Source organism: Schistocerca americana, chromosome 2 (assembly GCF_021461395.2).
Source record: "Schistocerca americana isolate TAMUIC-IGC-003095 chromosome 2, iqSchAmer2.1, whole genome shotgun sequence".
NCBI classification, from domain to species: Eukaryota; Metazoa; Arthropoda; class Insecta; order Orthoptera; family Acrididae; genus Schistocerca; species Schistocerca americana.
The window spans coordinates 849,769,156-849,782,716 of NC_060120.1; the positions used below are offsets into that span (position 1 = coordinate 849,769,156).

General features: G+C 40.5%; 1 protein-coding gene across 1 annotated transcript in view; it reads right to left on the reverse strand.

The window, feature by feature from the left end:
* LOC124595635 (mediator of RNA polymerase II transcription subunit 14) overlaps positions 1-13,561 on the reverse strand; it is a 187,136-nt gene that overhangs the window by 128,661 nt on the left and 44,914 nt on the right. Inside the window, exons 7-8 of the mRNA XM_047134464.1 lie at positions 8,712-8,848; positions 8,123-8,226 (exon numbers count right to left, since the gene is read on the reverse strand). Of these exons, the coding sequence (XP_046990420.1) occupies positions 8,123-8,226; positions 8,712-8,848 (241 nt within the window). The remainder of the gene's footprint in view (positions 1-8,122; positions 8,227-8,711; positions 8,849-13,561) is intronic.

The window sequence follows — 13,561 nt, forward strand, 5'->3', positions numbered from 1 at the left end:
TAGTATACAGAGAAGTTGCTGCATTAGAAAATTGTAGCGAAATACAGGAAGATCTGCAGCGGATAGGCACTTGGTGCAGGGAGTGGCAACTGACCCTTAACATAGACAAATGTAATGTATTGCGAATACATAGAAAGAAGGATCCTTTATTGTATGATTATATGATAGCGGAACAAACACTGGTAGCAGTTACTTCTGTAAAATATCTGGGAGTATGCGTACGGAACGATTTGAAGTGGAATGATCATATAAAACTAATTGTTAGTAAGGCGGGTACCAGGTTGAGATTCATTGGGAGAGTGCTTAGAAAATGTAGTCCATCAACAAAGGAGGTGGCTTACAAAACACTCGTTCGACCTATACTTGAGTATTGCTCATCAGTGTGGGATCCGTACCAGGTCGGGTTGACGGAGGAGATAGAGAAGATCCAAAGAAGAGCGGCGCATTTCGTCACTGGGTTATTTGGTAACCGTGATAGCGTTACGGAGATGTTTAATAAACTCAAGTGGCAGACTCTGCAAGAGAGGCGCTCTGCATCGTGGTGTAGCTTGCTCGCCAGGTTTCGAGAGGGTGCGTTTCTGGATGAGGTATCGAATATATTGCTTCCCCCTACTTATACTTCCCGAGGAGACCACGAATGTAAAATTAGAGAGATTAGAGTGCGCACGGAGGCTTTCAGACAGTCGTTCTTCCCGCGAACCATACGCGACTGGAACAGGAAAGGGAGGTAATGACAGTGGCACGTAATGAAAGGGAGGTAATGACAGTGGCACGTAAAGTGCCCTCCGCCACACACCGTTGGGTGGCTTGCGGAGTATCAATGTAGATGTAGATGTAGATGTAGAATTGAAGCCAACAACAAGAGAAAATGAAGATGAATAAAAAGTTTTTCTTTTGTATATCTTACGCCTCTTGAAGCTTTTGAAACTAATGAAGACACTAAGAAATTTAATAATGATATGTGAGGAAGGTAAGATTACAGGGTCTTGCATTCAAGTTACTGGCCTGTGGGTACATGTGTTGGCCTGGCATTGACAGTGACATTATACATCTTGTTGCGGGCTGTTCTGTGTGCTACCTACAGGATGCCGCAGTTGACGCTCTCTCTGTGACCCGCACCATAGTGTTTGTGGGAATGCATCCACGTTGATTTCGCAGGATGTTTCCTAAATTCTTCCTGGTTGTTAGTTGTCAGTGTTTTCACTATATTTCCATACGTTATCCTCTGGCCTCTAACATCAGCTGTGACTATGATTCACACTTCTCCATAATTTTTTATATTGAAGGATTGCCTTACACACTTGTGATGGTTAATGGCCCACAGTTTGTGTCTCAGGAGTTCCACAGTTCTTGTGCCCATCAAGGCAGTCTCCATGTGAGTGCTCTTCTTTGCCTCCAGCCCCCACCCAAATCTAACGGCAAAGCGGAATGTCTTGTACGCACATTCAAGGTTCAAATGAAGAAGTATGTCGTGGACTCCTCCACAGATGATGCCTGGCACACTTCATGAGTTCCTACAAGTTCTTGGCAGTGGGGAACTGGTAGCAAGTCCCTACATCTGCTCATGTCGCCCCACCAATGCTCGTCAGCGTGGCCCTTGTTGAGATGTGCTTCTGGTTCAGCCGTCTGGGCTCGGGGTTTCAGGTGCTAACCTAAGTGGATTCACGTCACGGTCCATAGATGCCAAGGTACCCCCTCTGCATAGTGTACATCAGTGATGGGCTGGTGGTGCACCACCACGTCCAGCTGCATCCTTATGACATGACAAGGGCTGCAGGTCTGCCAACTCTTCTCCTTCAGCAACTGTCCTGATCTCACGGAGTGTCTCCACTGTGGGAGGGACCCGCCTTCCTTGTGGATGTTGCCACCTGAGGGGTTCAGCCTCAGCTGCCTGCAGCCGGGCTTTCCCATGATGCTTTGCTACAACCAGTGATTCCACCATCAGCTGGGCCAATCTACATCTACATCTACATCTATACTCCGCGAGCCACCTTACGGTGTGTGGCGGAGGGTACTTATTGTACCACTATCTGATCCCCCCTTCCCTGTTCCATTCACGAATTGTGCGTGGAAAGAACGACTGCTTGTAAGTCTCCGTATTTGCTCTAATTTCTCGGATCTTTTCGTTGTGATCATTACGCGAGATATATGTGGGCGGTAGTAATATGTTGCCCATCTCTTCCCGGAATGTGCTCTCTCGTAATTTCGATAATAAACCTCTCCGTATTGCGTAACGCCTTTCTTGAAGTGTCCGCCACTGGAGCTTGTTCAGCATCTCCGTAACGCTCTCGCGCTGACTAAATGTCCCTATGACGAATCGCGCTGCTTTTCGCTGGATCATGTCTATCTCTTCTATTAATCCAACCTGGTAAGGGTCCCATACTGATGAGCAATACTCAAGAATCGGACGAACAAGCGTTTTGTAAGCTACTTCTTTCGTCGATGAGTCACATTTTCTTAGAATTCTTCCTATGAATCTCAACCTGGCGCCTGCTTTTCCCACTATTTGTTTTATGTGATCATTCCACTTCAGATCGCTCCGGATAGTAACTCCTAAGTATTTTACGGTCGTTACCGCTTCCAATGATTTACCACCTATGGCATAATCGTACTGGAATGGATTTCTGCCCCTATGTATGCGCATTATCTTACATTTATCTACGTTTAGGGAAAGCTGCCAGCTGTCGCACCATGCATTAATCCTCTGCAGGTCCTCCTGGAGTACGTACGAGTCTTCTGATGTTGCTACTTTCTTGTAGACAACCGTGTCATCTGCAAATAGCCTCACGGAGCTACCGATGTTGTCAACTAAGTCATTTATGTATATTGTAAACAATAAAGGTCCTATCACGCTTCCCTGCGGTACTCCCGAAATTACCTCTACATCTGCAGATTTTGAACCGTTAAGAATGACATGTTGTGTTCTTTCTTCTAGGAAATCCTGAATCCAGTCACAAACCTGGTCCGATATTCCGTAGGCTCGTATTTTTTTCACTAAACGTAAGTGCGGAACCGTATCAAATGCCTTCCTGAAGTCCAGGAATACGGCATCAATCTGCTCGCCAGTGTCTACGGCACTGTGAATTTCTTGGGCAAATAGGGCGAGCTGAGTTTCACATGATCTCTGTTTGCGGAATCCATGTTGGTTATGATGAAGGAGATTTGTATTATCTAAGAACGTCATAATACGAGAACACAAAACATGTTCCATTATTCTACAACAGATTGACGTAAGCGAAATAGGCCTATAATTATTCGCATCTGATTTATGACCTTTCTTGAAAATGGGAACGACCTGCGCTTTCTTCCAGTCGCTAGGTACTTTACGTTCTTCCAGCGATCTACGATAAATTGCTGATAGAAAGGGGGCAAGTTCTTTAGCATAATCACTGTAGAATCTTAAGGGTATCTCGTCTGGTCCGGATGCTTTTCCGCTACTAAGTGATAGCAGTTGTTTTTCAATTCCGATATCGTTTATTTCAATATTTTCCATTTTGGCGTCCGTGCGACGGCTGAAGTCAGGGACCGTGTTACGATTTTCCGCAGTGAAACAGTTTCGGAACACTGAATTCAGTATTTCTGCCTTTCTTCGGTCGTCCTCTGTTTCGGTGCCATCGTGGTCAACGAGTGACTGAATAGGGGATTTAGATCCGCTTACCGATTTTACATATGACCAAAACTTTTTAGGGTTCTTGTTTAGATTGTTTGCCAATGTTTTCTGTTCGAATTCGTTGAATGCTTCTCTCATTGCTCTCTTTACGCTCTTTTTCGCTTCGTTCAGCTTTTCCTTATCAGCTATGATTCGACTACTCTTAAACCTATGATGAAGCTTTCTTTGTTTCCGTAGTACCTTTCGTACATGATTGTTATACCACGGTGGATCTTTCCCCTCGCTTTGGACCTTAGTCGGTACGAACTTATCTAAGGCCAATGCCTTCGGGTGCTCCGACTCTCGCACCCCTTACCGAGCAGCCGTTGCCTTCACCATCAGTGCAGTTCCACCACATTGAGAGACTGGACATTGAGATGTTGCCAGCACCCTGGTCACCGCTCCTCTTTTACGGTACATGGCAGTGGAGCCCCTGCCCTTACGTTGCCCTGATTCCCGCATCGGTAGAGTAGGTTTTCCCAAGGGGAGAGAGTTGCTACAACCCCGCACGTAATACTTGGATACATACTGCAGCATCAGGCCGCCAACATACTACACTTTTAATATTCCACCAACAACATCTACACGAGTCGGGCACTAGGGGACAGCTGCGGTGGGCCACATGACTCGTGCACACAGCACGGCACCCAGCATCAGCCTTTCTCATATTATGTTAATACTTATTGTCAGCAACTGCTTTATCAGTACATGGTTGTTACTGTGTTTTTGTCTATGCTTTCGAATGTTATTTGCTTGTATATGGAATAAAAATAAACTTTTCTTCATTGTGGTCCTGCTGTTGTTTGTGCCTTATAGTATGATACAATTATGATTGAATCTAAATCTACTAAGCCGTGACTCAATCACATAAATACAGGCATTTATACAATGACGGGGTGGTACCAATAGCAGCACTAATAAAGAAAAAATCCAATGTATTAATTTTTCCTTTCTTCCCTGTAAGTTAGAAAAATCAGTACAAATGTCACAAATCACACAGAAAAGAAGATCTCTTATAAATGTTATTGCAAGGTGCAATTGACTCTTGCTACAGAAACTTTTGAGTAAAAGAACATAAATTCTGTCAGCAAAAAAGTGATTGCTAATTGGTGTCCATGTTCACTCCACATAACACACTTCTTATTGACAGTGTATGTACGAGGGCCGTTCAGAAAGTAACCTCCGGTTGATTTAAAAAAATACACCAAGTTAAATAAAAATATTTTAATATATACATCTTACAACTACATCTTTGCACTATTTTTCTACATAGTCTCCATAGCGATTGAGGCACTTATCGTATCTCTTCACAAGCTTTGAAATTCCTTCTGCATAAAAATCACCCGCTTGTGCCTGGAGCCAGCCTGTGACCACATCTTTGAGCTCTTCGTCGTCATCAAACCGCTGTGACCCGAGCCATTTCTTCAAATGCATGAAGAGGTGATAATCACTTGGCGCCAGGTCTGGGCTGTAAGGTGGATGGTTGATAACGTCCCACTTGAAGGACTCAAGAAGGGCCGTTGTTCTGCGAGCAGAGTGAGGACGGGCGTTATCGTGCAAAAAAACGATACCGGAAGTCAGCATACCACGGCGTTTGTTCTGTATAGCCCGTCGTAACTTTTTTATTGTTTCACAGTACACGTCTTGATTAATGGTCGTACCACGTTCCATGAATTCAACCAACAACACCCCTTTGGCATTCCAAAACACCGTTGCCATCAGTTTTCTGGCAGAAAAATCTTGCGAGGCTTTTCTTGGTTTGGTAGGTGAATTTGAATGTGCCCACATCTTTGATTGTTCTTTTGTCTCAGGGTTCACGTACTTAATCCAGGTTTCGTCACCGGTCACGATTCTGTTTAACAATGGTTCTCCTTCGTCCTCATAACGTGACAGAGAGTCTAATGCAGAGGCCATTCATTGAGTTTTGTGGTGGTCGATAAGAATTTTGGGCACCCATCGTGCACAGAACTTACGGTAACCCAATCTTGCTGTCACTATCTCGTACAAGAGAGTCTTAGAAATCTGTGGAAAACCAGTAGACAACTCCGACATTGAGAAACGTCGATTTTCACGAACTTTTGCATCAACTGTCTGAACGAGTTCGTCAGTCACCAATGATGGTCTACCACTCCTCTCTTCATCATGAACGTTTTCTCGTCCACTTTTAAATAAACGTACCCATTCACGGACAACTCCTTCACTCATAACTCTTGGTCCGTACACGGCACAAAGCTCACGATGAATAGCTGCTGCAGAATATCCTTTGGCTGTAAAAAACCTTATGACAGCACGCACTTCACATTTGGCGGGGTTTTCTATTGCAGCACACATTTCAAACTGCCACAAAAACTAAACTAGCGCAGGTACGACGTTCACTCGACCACGGCTTGATGCCGACTGACCTGTTGAGTGCGTGAACGCACAGATGGCGTCGCTACTCCCCCCACAACCCGCACTGTGACCAATCGGAGGTTACTTTCTGAACCGCCCTCGTATTAAGTGGAATTCAATTTGTTTGCAAGATAAATTACTAAGCTCTAATAAATTCTGGAGCTGAATTCACACTTTCATTACCTCCGGAACTTCGCAGTTTTTTTTATAACAACAATACTAATAAAACAATTTGTTATTTTATTCCTCAATATGGTCAGTACTCATTATAAGAGGGTTGGAACTTAAATAGTGGCAACTATTTATTCACAACCGATACAAAAGAGATATAATCTTTGCACCTGTTACTGTCCTTCAAAGTAGTCACCAGCATTGTGTAGAACCTGTTGCCAGCGACGTGGAAGGCGTAGTATACCATTAGCAGAGCCTGTTCTGTTGATGGCGCAAATGAAGCGGTCTAAAGTTATGGTGATTCTCACGTACGACTGTGATGGTATTATCCTAACGCATTACATTCCTCCAATGCAGACTGTCGTTGCACAGTATTACTGTTCATTTTTGGAGCATCACCTGCAACCAGCTTTGCGAAAGAAGCGGCGACACTTTCTGCACAACCCACCCATCATTTTGCATGACAATGCATGGGCGCACACAGTGCAAGCAGAGGCTGCTCTGTTCGGTCTATGGGACTGGGAAGTATTGTACCATCCACCATCCTCCCTGGACCTAAGTCCTTGTGACTTTGATTTGATTCCAAAGATGAAGGAACCACTTCGTGGTATTCGTTTCAGAACTGTTCCAGAGATTCAACAGGCAGTAGACTGCTCCATTCGCACCATCAACAGAACAGGCTCTGCTAACGGTATACTACACCTCCCACATCATCACTGGCAACAGGTTCTACAAAACACTGGTGACTACTTTGACAGACAGGAACAGGTGCAAAGAGATAACTCTTTTTTATCGGTTGTGAATAAATAGTTGCCACTATTTAAGTTCCAACTCTCGTATAACATGTACAGTGAAACTGTCATCAAATTTGAATATGCTCATACACATAAGAATAATAATGATGACGACAAAGCATGATTCCAATCTTTTAAAGTCTGAACAAGAGAATAGCTGATGGCACCAAGCCCAGGCTCTATAGAGGACATTTCAACATCTCAAATGTTAGTTTCCTAATATATCTTTGGTATGCACAGCCATATGAAGGCACGTGTTGTCATGGAGTACTACCTGTGAAATAAATTCCCACGTTTTTATCATTCAGAAAACTTTAATTATTAGTAGCAGATTACTGTAGCAACAAATTATCACAATTTGCCCCTTATCCTGGACATGCTACAATAGGATCCGTTACACCCTAAACAATCGCTAGCATGACATTTCCAGTAGATGCCAGCACTCTCATTTATTTCTTGATTGGATACAATGTGTGCATCCGCTCCACTGAGATGTGGCTCACTTCCTGATGAGTAAATGTTGTTCTCTACAACTCATCTCCCAGCACAATTCAATTAAGAAATGCATATTGAACGTAATGGTCTAAATGTGACTGAAATCTTGTCTGCTTGACATAATTGAGCAATCATATTAGTACCCATAGGTTAAACAAGCTGATATAATTGAGATCAAAATAGATACTGTTTGCAGGTCAGGGACTTCAGTTCAACTTTGTAGTAATGTCATCAACAATGATGCACCTTTCAATACAGCTCTGCTGATCGATCTCCTGTTTCACTATCTCAGTTTGTATGCATACTGGTCTTACATTCTACCGCTTGCATCAACACTGTCTTTTGTTAATGGAAGTTTCAATACATTCATATTCTCTTCATTTACATGATCAGGTGTCTTCATATTGAGCTTTCATTCTGCAACAGATTTTTGTCTGTTTAACTTCCTTTTCTCACAAAAAATTAATAAAACCTTTTTGTTCTTCTACAGTGGAAAACAATGTTCCATAGTAACACATGTCCATAAACATTGTAGTAAAATATATAATGAGTTACCATTATACTTTTCACTTTGCCATAAAATGACAATTATTTCCAGTCAAAGCAGAAGTTTATAACATACCTCCAATAGGAAATGGATAAGCACTTTCCAGGTGTGTACTCATCAACATGAATATGATCATCTAAACGATCACGGCACAATCTCAGGGTCTGAGAATACAGCACCTAGAACATGATATAATGAGAAAATATTATCACACTGGTTAAGATGATTAGTATACCAATTCTATATTTATACAAAAATATGCACAATGCTAGCAAATGTAAATAAGAGAAAAGGCCAAATTTTTTTGTCACCAAATAAAGCTAAAGCATATACCTTGGAAGTACATAAACCACTTCCTGCTATTATTCACAAACAAATGAATAGCTACAATCATGAAACCTGTTACTATACTTAGCTGTACATGTATAGCTATGGGAGTTAGCACAGTACCACTTAAAACACGTCAGTTTCATATTTTGCTGAAAAAAGTGCTAATATAATGTCTATATTACAAGGGAAAGGGAAGAACAATATAAAATTGCAAATGCAGAGTGAAACCTGAAAAATTGTTGTTTAATATTCAAATGAAAGGCATTTGTTTAGAGAAACATTATTCAGTGATAATCAAAAAATATCCAATATGTTTCAAGCACGGAATACGTACCTCCAATTGAAGGCTTTGGCAGAAATGATGCAAACAATTGTACACTTCATGCAATGGTTGTGGATTATCCACAAGTCTTGACTGTATTAACTGATGGATATACTGTATTTGTAATGAATGAACTAGTGCCTTTCCCTCTGCAATATAACAAATTAAGAATATGACAATCATTCACTTAATACTGCACAGAATATATTGTATATGAACAAAATATTCATATGAGATTATAATAAAAGTTAAAAATAGGAAAACAACATTCAGAATAATTTCATGAGCAGCCTGCTATCTTCGAAATGAAACAATGTAGGAACAGATGATAAAAGTATTCCACCGCAGCCAAAACTCTGTGTAATCACAGCAGAAAAAAATCAGCAGTACTACTCATGATAATATAAGACTAAATTATTAATAATAAGAGATAAGACAGGAATAAGTTGGGTGTACTGAGTTGAAAAGACTGAAAAACCATGAAATTAATTTAGAAAAAAAGTATCAAAAACTAAATCACGTTAGGTGGAAGGGATAAAAGAACAGGTATAATTCAAAAAATAAGAGTACTAAAAGAAGGTAAAACAAGCAGGAAGGATTTGCAACAGATACACGGCCATTAAATGGGCTCAATATAAAGAAAGAGAAGATTCTCTCCACAGAGAAAAAGGAGGATTAATAATAACATAACAGATCAAAGATATTACAGTGTATGCTTTCACGGCCAGTATTGTTTTCACGTAAAACTTCCGGGCTGATAGGCCATGTTCGATGTATAAAAGTCCCCCCTGACGTTTCGTCTCCGACAGCAGGAGACATCCTCTGAGGTAAAGCGGCGAACTGCAAAGAGAACTCAGAGAAGCGCTGATTATACAGGCAGTACAGAGGGCGCCATGTCCAACACGTGGCGTCGGCTATGAGACTGTCTCTGGTAATGTCAACAATTTCGATTGAAAGTAATCAATTGTCACACTTACGGTGCAACGCTGACATCCAAATTTTATTCAGTTTAACACCTTCGTCTTTCCTGTTAAAATTACAGTGCTTCTCAATCTCAATAGTCTCTCTATACACGTGTCCATAATTTATTTAATAAAATTGCAGCCAAATAGCCATATACAGTTACTTCGCTTAACATTTTAAATTTTTGCATATTCATTTATCGATTTCACTCTTTTACTGCACAGTTCTATGGGATATCGTTCACAGGCTTCTTTAAACAGTTCACATACACATGTTGTGATTGGGTCTTGATAAGTTTTGTTTTTGCAAATTAGATGATGAAAGCTGTGAATAGAAAATCTAGTTACAACATGTCACAGTTCGAAGTTTGGTGCTGTCCATGAGCAGTTCGTCATTGCTTCGGTGCCATAGAACTCCAGCTATACTTTTTCTCGTTTGTCCTCCATGATCTTCAGTTGATTTCTGGAAGCCCTGGTGTGTGGCATCATATATTGAAGTTTGATGTCTTCAATTATGATTGTCTCTCTCGCTAGCAGGTACACTAGTCTAGATCTTGTTGTCTTTGTGAGACCTTGTGCTCTTTTTAGGTAAGTTGATTTTACCTTTTCTAGTGCTTCTAGATATTTTTCTGTCATGTGGTCCCATATAACCTCCAACCTATAGGCCAGGATTGGCAAGATTTTTGTGTTGAATAATTTCATGGCCATTACTAGACTGAGTAGGCGGATGTTTTTGATGTCCTGTATTGCTATTATTGCTTGGGCTGCACGTTCTGTTGTATGTTTTGTGAAACATTTGGCTGTTGGTTGCAATGTCACCCCTAGGTGTTTAAAGTCTGATGAGACTTTTATTTTTTGTCCTCTGATGTGGATTTCCGCATTCTTGGGTGTTTTGCCTCCTTTTCTGAAAAATCACCATTTCTGTCTTTGTTATGTTTATGTGTAATTTGTGTTCACTGCACCATTTGCCTATTTTCTCAATGATTTCCTGCAGCTTCTGTATATCCGTTGAACCTACAGCTATGTCGTCAGCGTATGCATATACGTGTACATCATCTTCATTTTCTCCAATTTGCAGTACTTCTTCAGTGACAAGAACGTACAGCAAAGGGCTCATTGGGTCACCCTGTAAGACTCCGTTTGATTGCAGAATGAGGTTTGAAAAAGAGAGGTATTCGAGCATTGACTTGATTACTCTTGCCCATACGCTATCTTCTCCCATTGTGTTTTCCAATTTTCAGACTATGAGATCTCTTTCCAGTAGGTCAAAGGTTTTGGTAAAGTCTATGAACACTGTGTGAAACATTTGTTTCTTTTGTAGCGCTTCGTCGATGTTGTTTAGAAGAAGCCTGACTGCCTTAAGTGTTGATCTTCCAGATCTGAAGCCCAGTTGTCGTTCTGGGAGATGACTGTCCACAAAGGCTTTGATTTTTTGCGTAATTATCTCTGAAAACATCTTGAACTGAGTATTTTCCAGGGCTATGCCTCTGTACTTGTGTGGGTCCGTTGGGTCTCCTCTATCTTTGTAGAGAACTTTTATTGTCGAGTGTCTCCAATGGGTCGGAATTCCTCTAAGTTCCAAGCATTTGTTGAATAGTTTGATCCATATGTGTTGGAGGGCCTCTTTTGCATCTTTTATATGTTCATTATATAGATTATTGGGTCCTGCTGCCTTCTTGTTCTTCAGTGCTTTTATTACTTATTTTACTTCTTCTTCTTTTAGAGGTTCTCCTACATTGTTTTTTTCCTTAGTTTGATGCTGTTTCTCTTTCTTTGGGGGTGTTTTGATTCCTCGTTTGTTCAGTATCTTACTGAAGTGGTCTTCCCATTTCTTCATGTCTGTATTTGGTGTATGAGCCAGTTTTCTTGGTCTTGCTGCTATGTATGGGTCTTTCTCTGCTTCATCCGCTTCTCTTTTTGCCTCTCTTTCTAGGTATTCTTTTTTCTTCTCTTCTATTAGTTTTTTGTAGATGCTCCTCTCTTCTGCGTACAGTTTGTATGTTTCCTCATCGTGCTGGTTTCTTAATCTGTGGAGCGTTCTTAGAACAGTGTTCCTTTTGCTGTAGTATTCAGCATTGAACCATCTTTTTGTCGTCCCTGTTTTTGGGTTTGTTTGTATCACTGAATTTTTTAGGAGGTCTTCTATTTTGTCTGTTGCTTTTTCAAGGTCTCCTTCCTCTATTTAAGTTTCTATTTGTGTTATTTGTTCTTGCTGGTTTGTTAATTTTTCTTTATCTATTTTTCTGTGTGTGATTTGGTGGGTCTTTCTTGCTGGCAGTGATGTGACATTATTTATTTTGTTCTTCATTGGAATGTGCTTTAATACAGGAGTGATGGAGTCATGCCATGTTGGTTGAATACTTCCTTTTATTTCACCTCTTGTTAATGCAATATCAATGGTGCTTTTCCCATTGTGGCATATATATATGTAGGTATCTGTCTATTGTTGTGTAGGGTGAAACCATCTTCTTCTAGGGTTTCAATGACTAGTCTTGTTTTATAGTTCTCCGTATCTATTCTGCAGTTGAGATCGCCAGCAATAATGGTGGGTTTGCTGTCGTATTGTTTGATGAGTGTGACTATTTCGTCAATTATTTCTACAGCATTTGCGTGTGGTTTAAAATAGGCTGCCATTGTATTTATGACTGCTGCTTCTACTAGCATACTACTTTCTTGTTTTATGATTTGTTTTTGTGGGCATCATCCAGGGTTTCAGCAGTATAGATATTCCTCCCACGTGTCGTCCTCTTTCTCCCTTCTTTGCTATTAGGTGTTAATTGTAGAAATCTTTATGTTGCCAGTTGTCTATCTGGAAGGTTTCTGTTAGAATTGCAAGATCGGAGTTTTGCAGAATGTCTGTTGGAGATAGGTTAACAGCACTTTTAATTCCTTCTGTATGCCACAAGACTGCTTTTATTTCTTGCTGTTCTGGTTTTCTTCTGCGTCCCTAATAATGCGAGGTTTTAGATATGATGCTCATCTCGCTGAATTTTATTTCATGATTACCTTCCTGGTAAATATGTTCTGCTACGGCTGATTTATCCATGTTCCGCAGTCAGCAATTCCTCTTAAGTTCAACAAGACGGGTGTTCACACTTCTCTTTGTGGTGCCGATATAAACTTGTTCACAACTACAAGGAATTTTATATACCTCCAATGTAGCCAAAGGGTGTCATGCATCTTTTGCCGATCTTAAATATTCTTTTATTTTCTGGTGGGTCTGTAAATAGTTTCCACTCCATACTTGCTTAACACTTTCCCAATACGATCTGTGGCCTTACTAATGAACAGAAGAAAAACCTTGCCATTGGGCGACTGTTATTCATCGTTGCTCCTGATTCTCTGCCTAGAACGAAGTGCTCAATCTATATCCTTGCTGGAATAGCCATTCTCCAAGAAAGTTGACAGTAGTGTAGAGATCAAAGATAGATAATTCACACACAACTCAGGGAAGATACAAGAGCAGAACAGCAATGGAATGTAACAGTCATAATCCCAAGATCTGGAGTAACAAATAACAAGCTGCAGGACAAATCTGAGAGCTGTAAACAAGTCAGAGAACAGCAATCAAAGGAGGAGTAAAAGCTTTTGTCCTTATTTTGAACAATTAGAAAGTTGATAAATAAATAACAATAAATAATGAATACAAAATACTACATTTCAAACTACCATAAATAAAATCAATTTAAATAGCAATTAAATAACGTAATACCCAGTAGAAATAAAACTAATACAAAGAAAAATGTGGGTCGCCATTTACTCATTCACCTTAGACAGGGAATAAGAAGTGATAATTAGAAGAGAGAAAACCTGAAAACTACTGTATTCTGTGTTAATGTTGTTCTTTTGGACAATTAAGGATATCGAGCAAACAGTGGAGTAACCGATAAAAAAATAAAG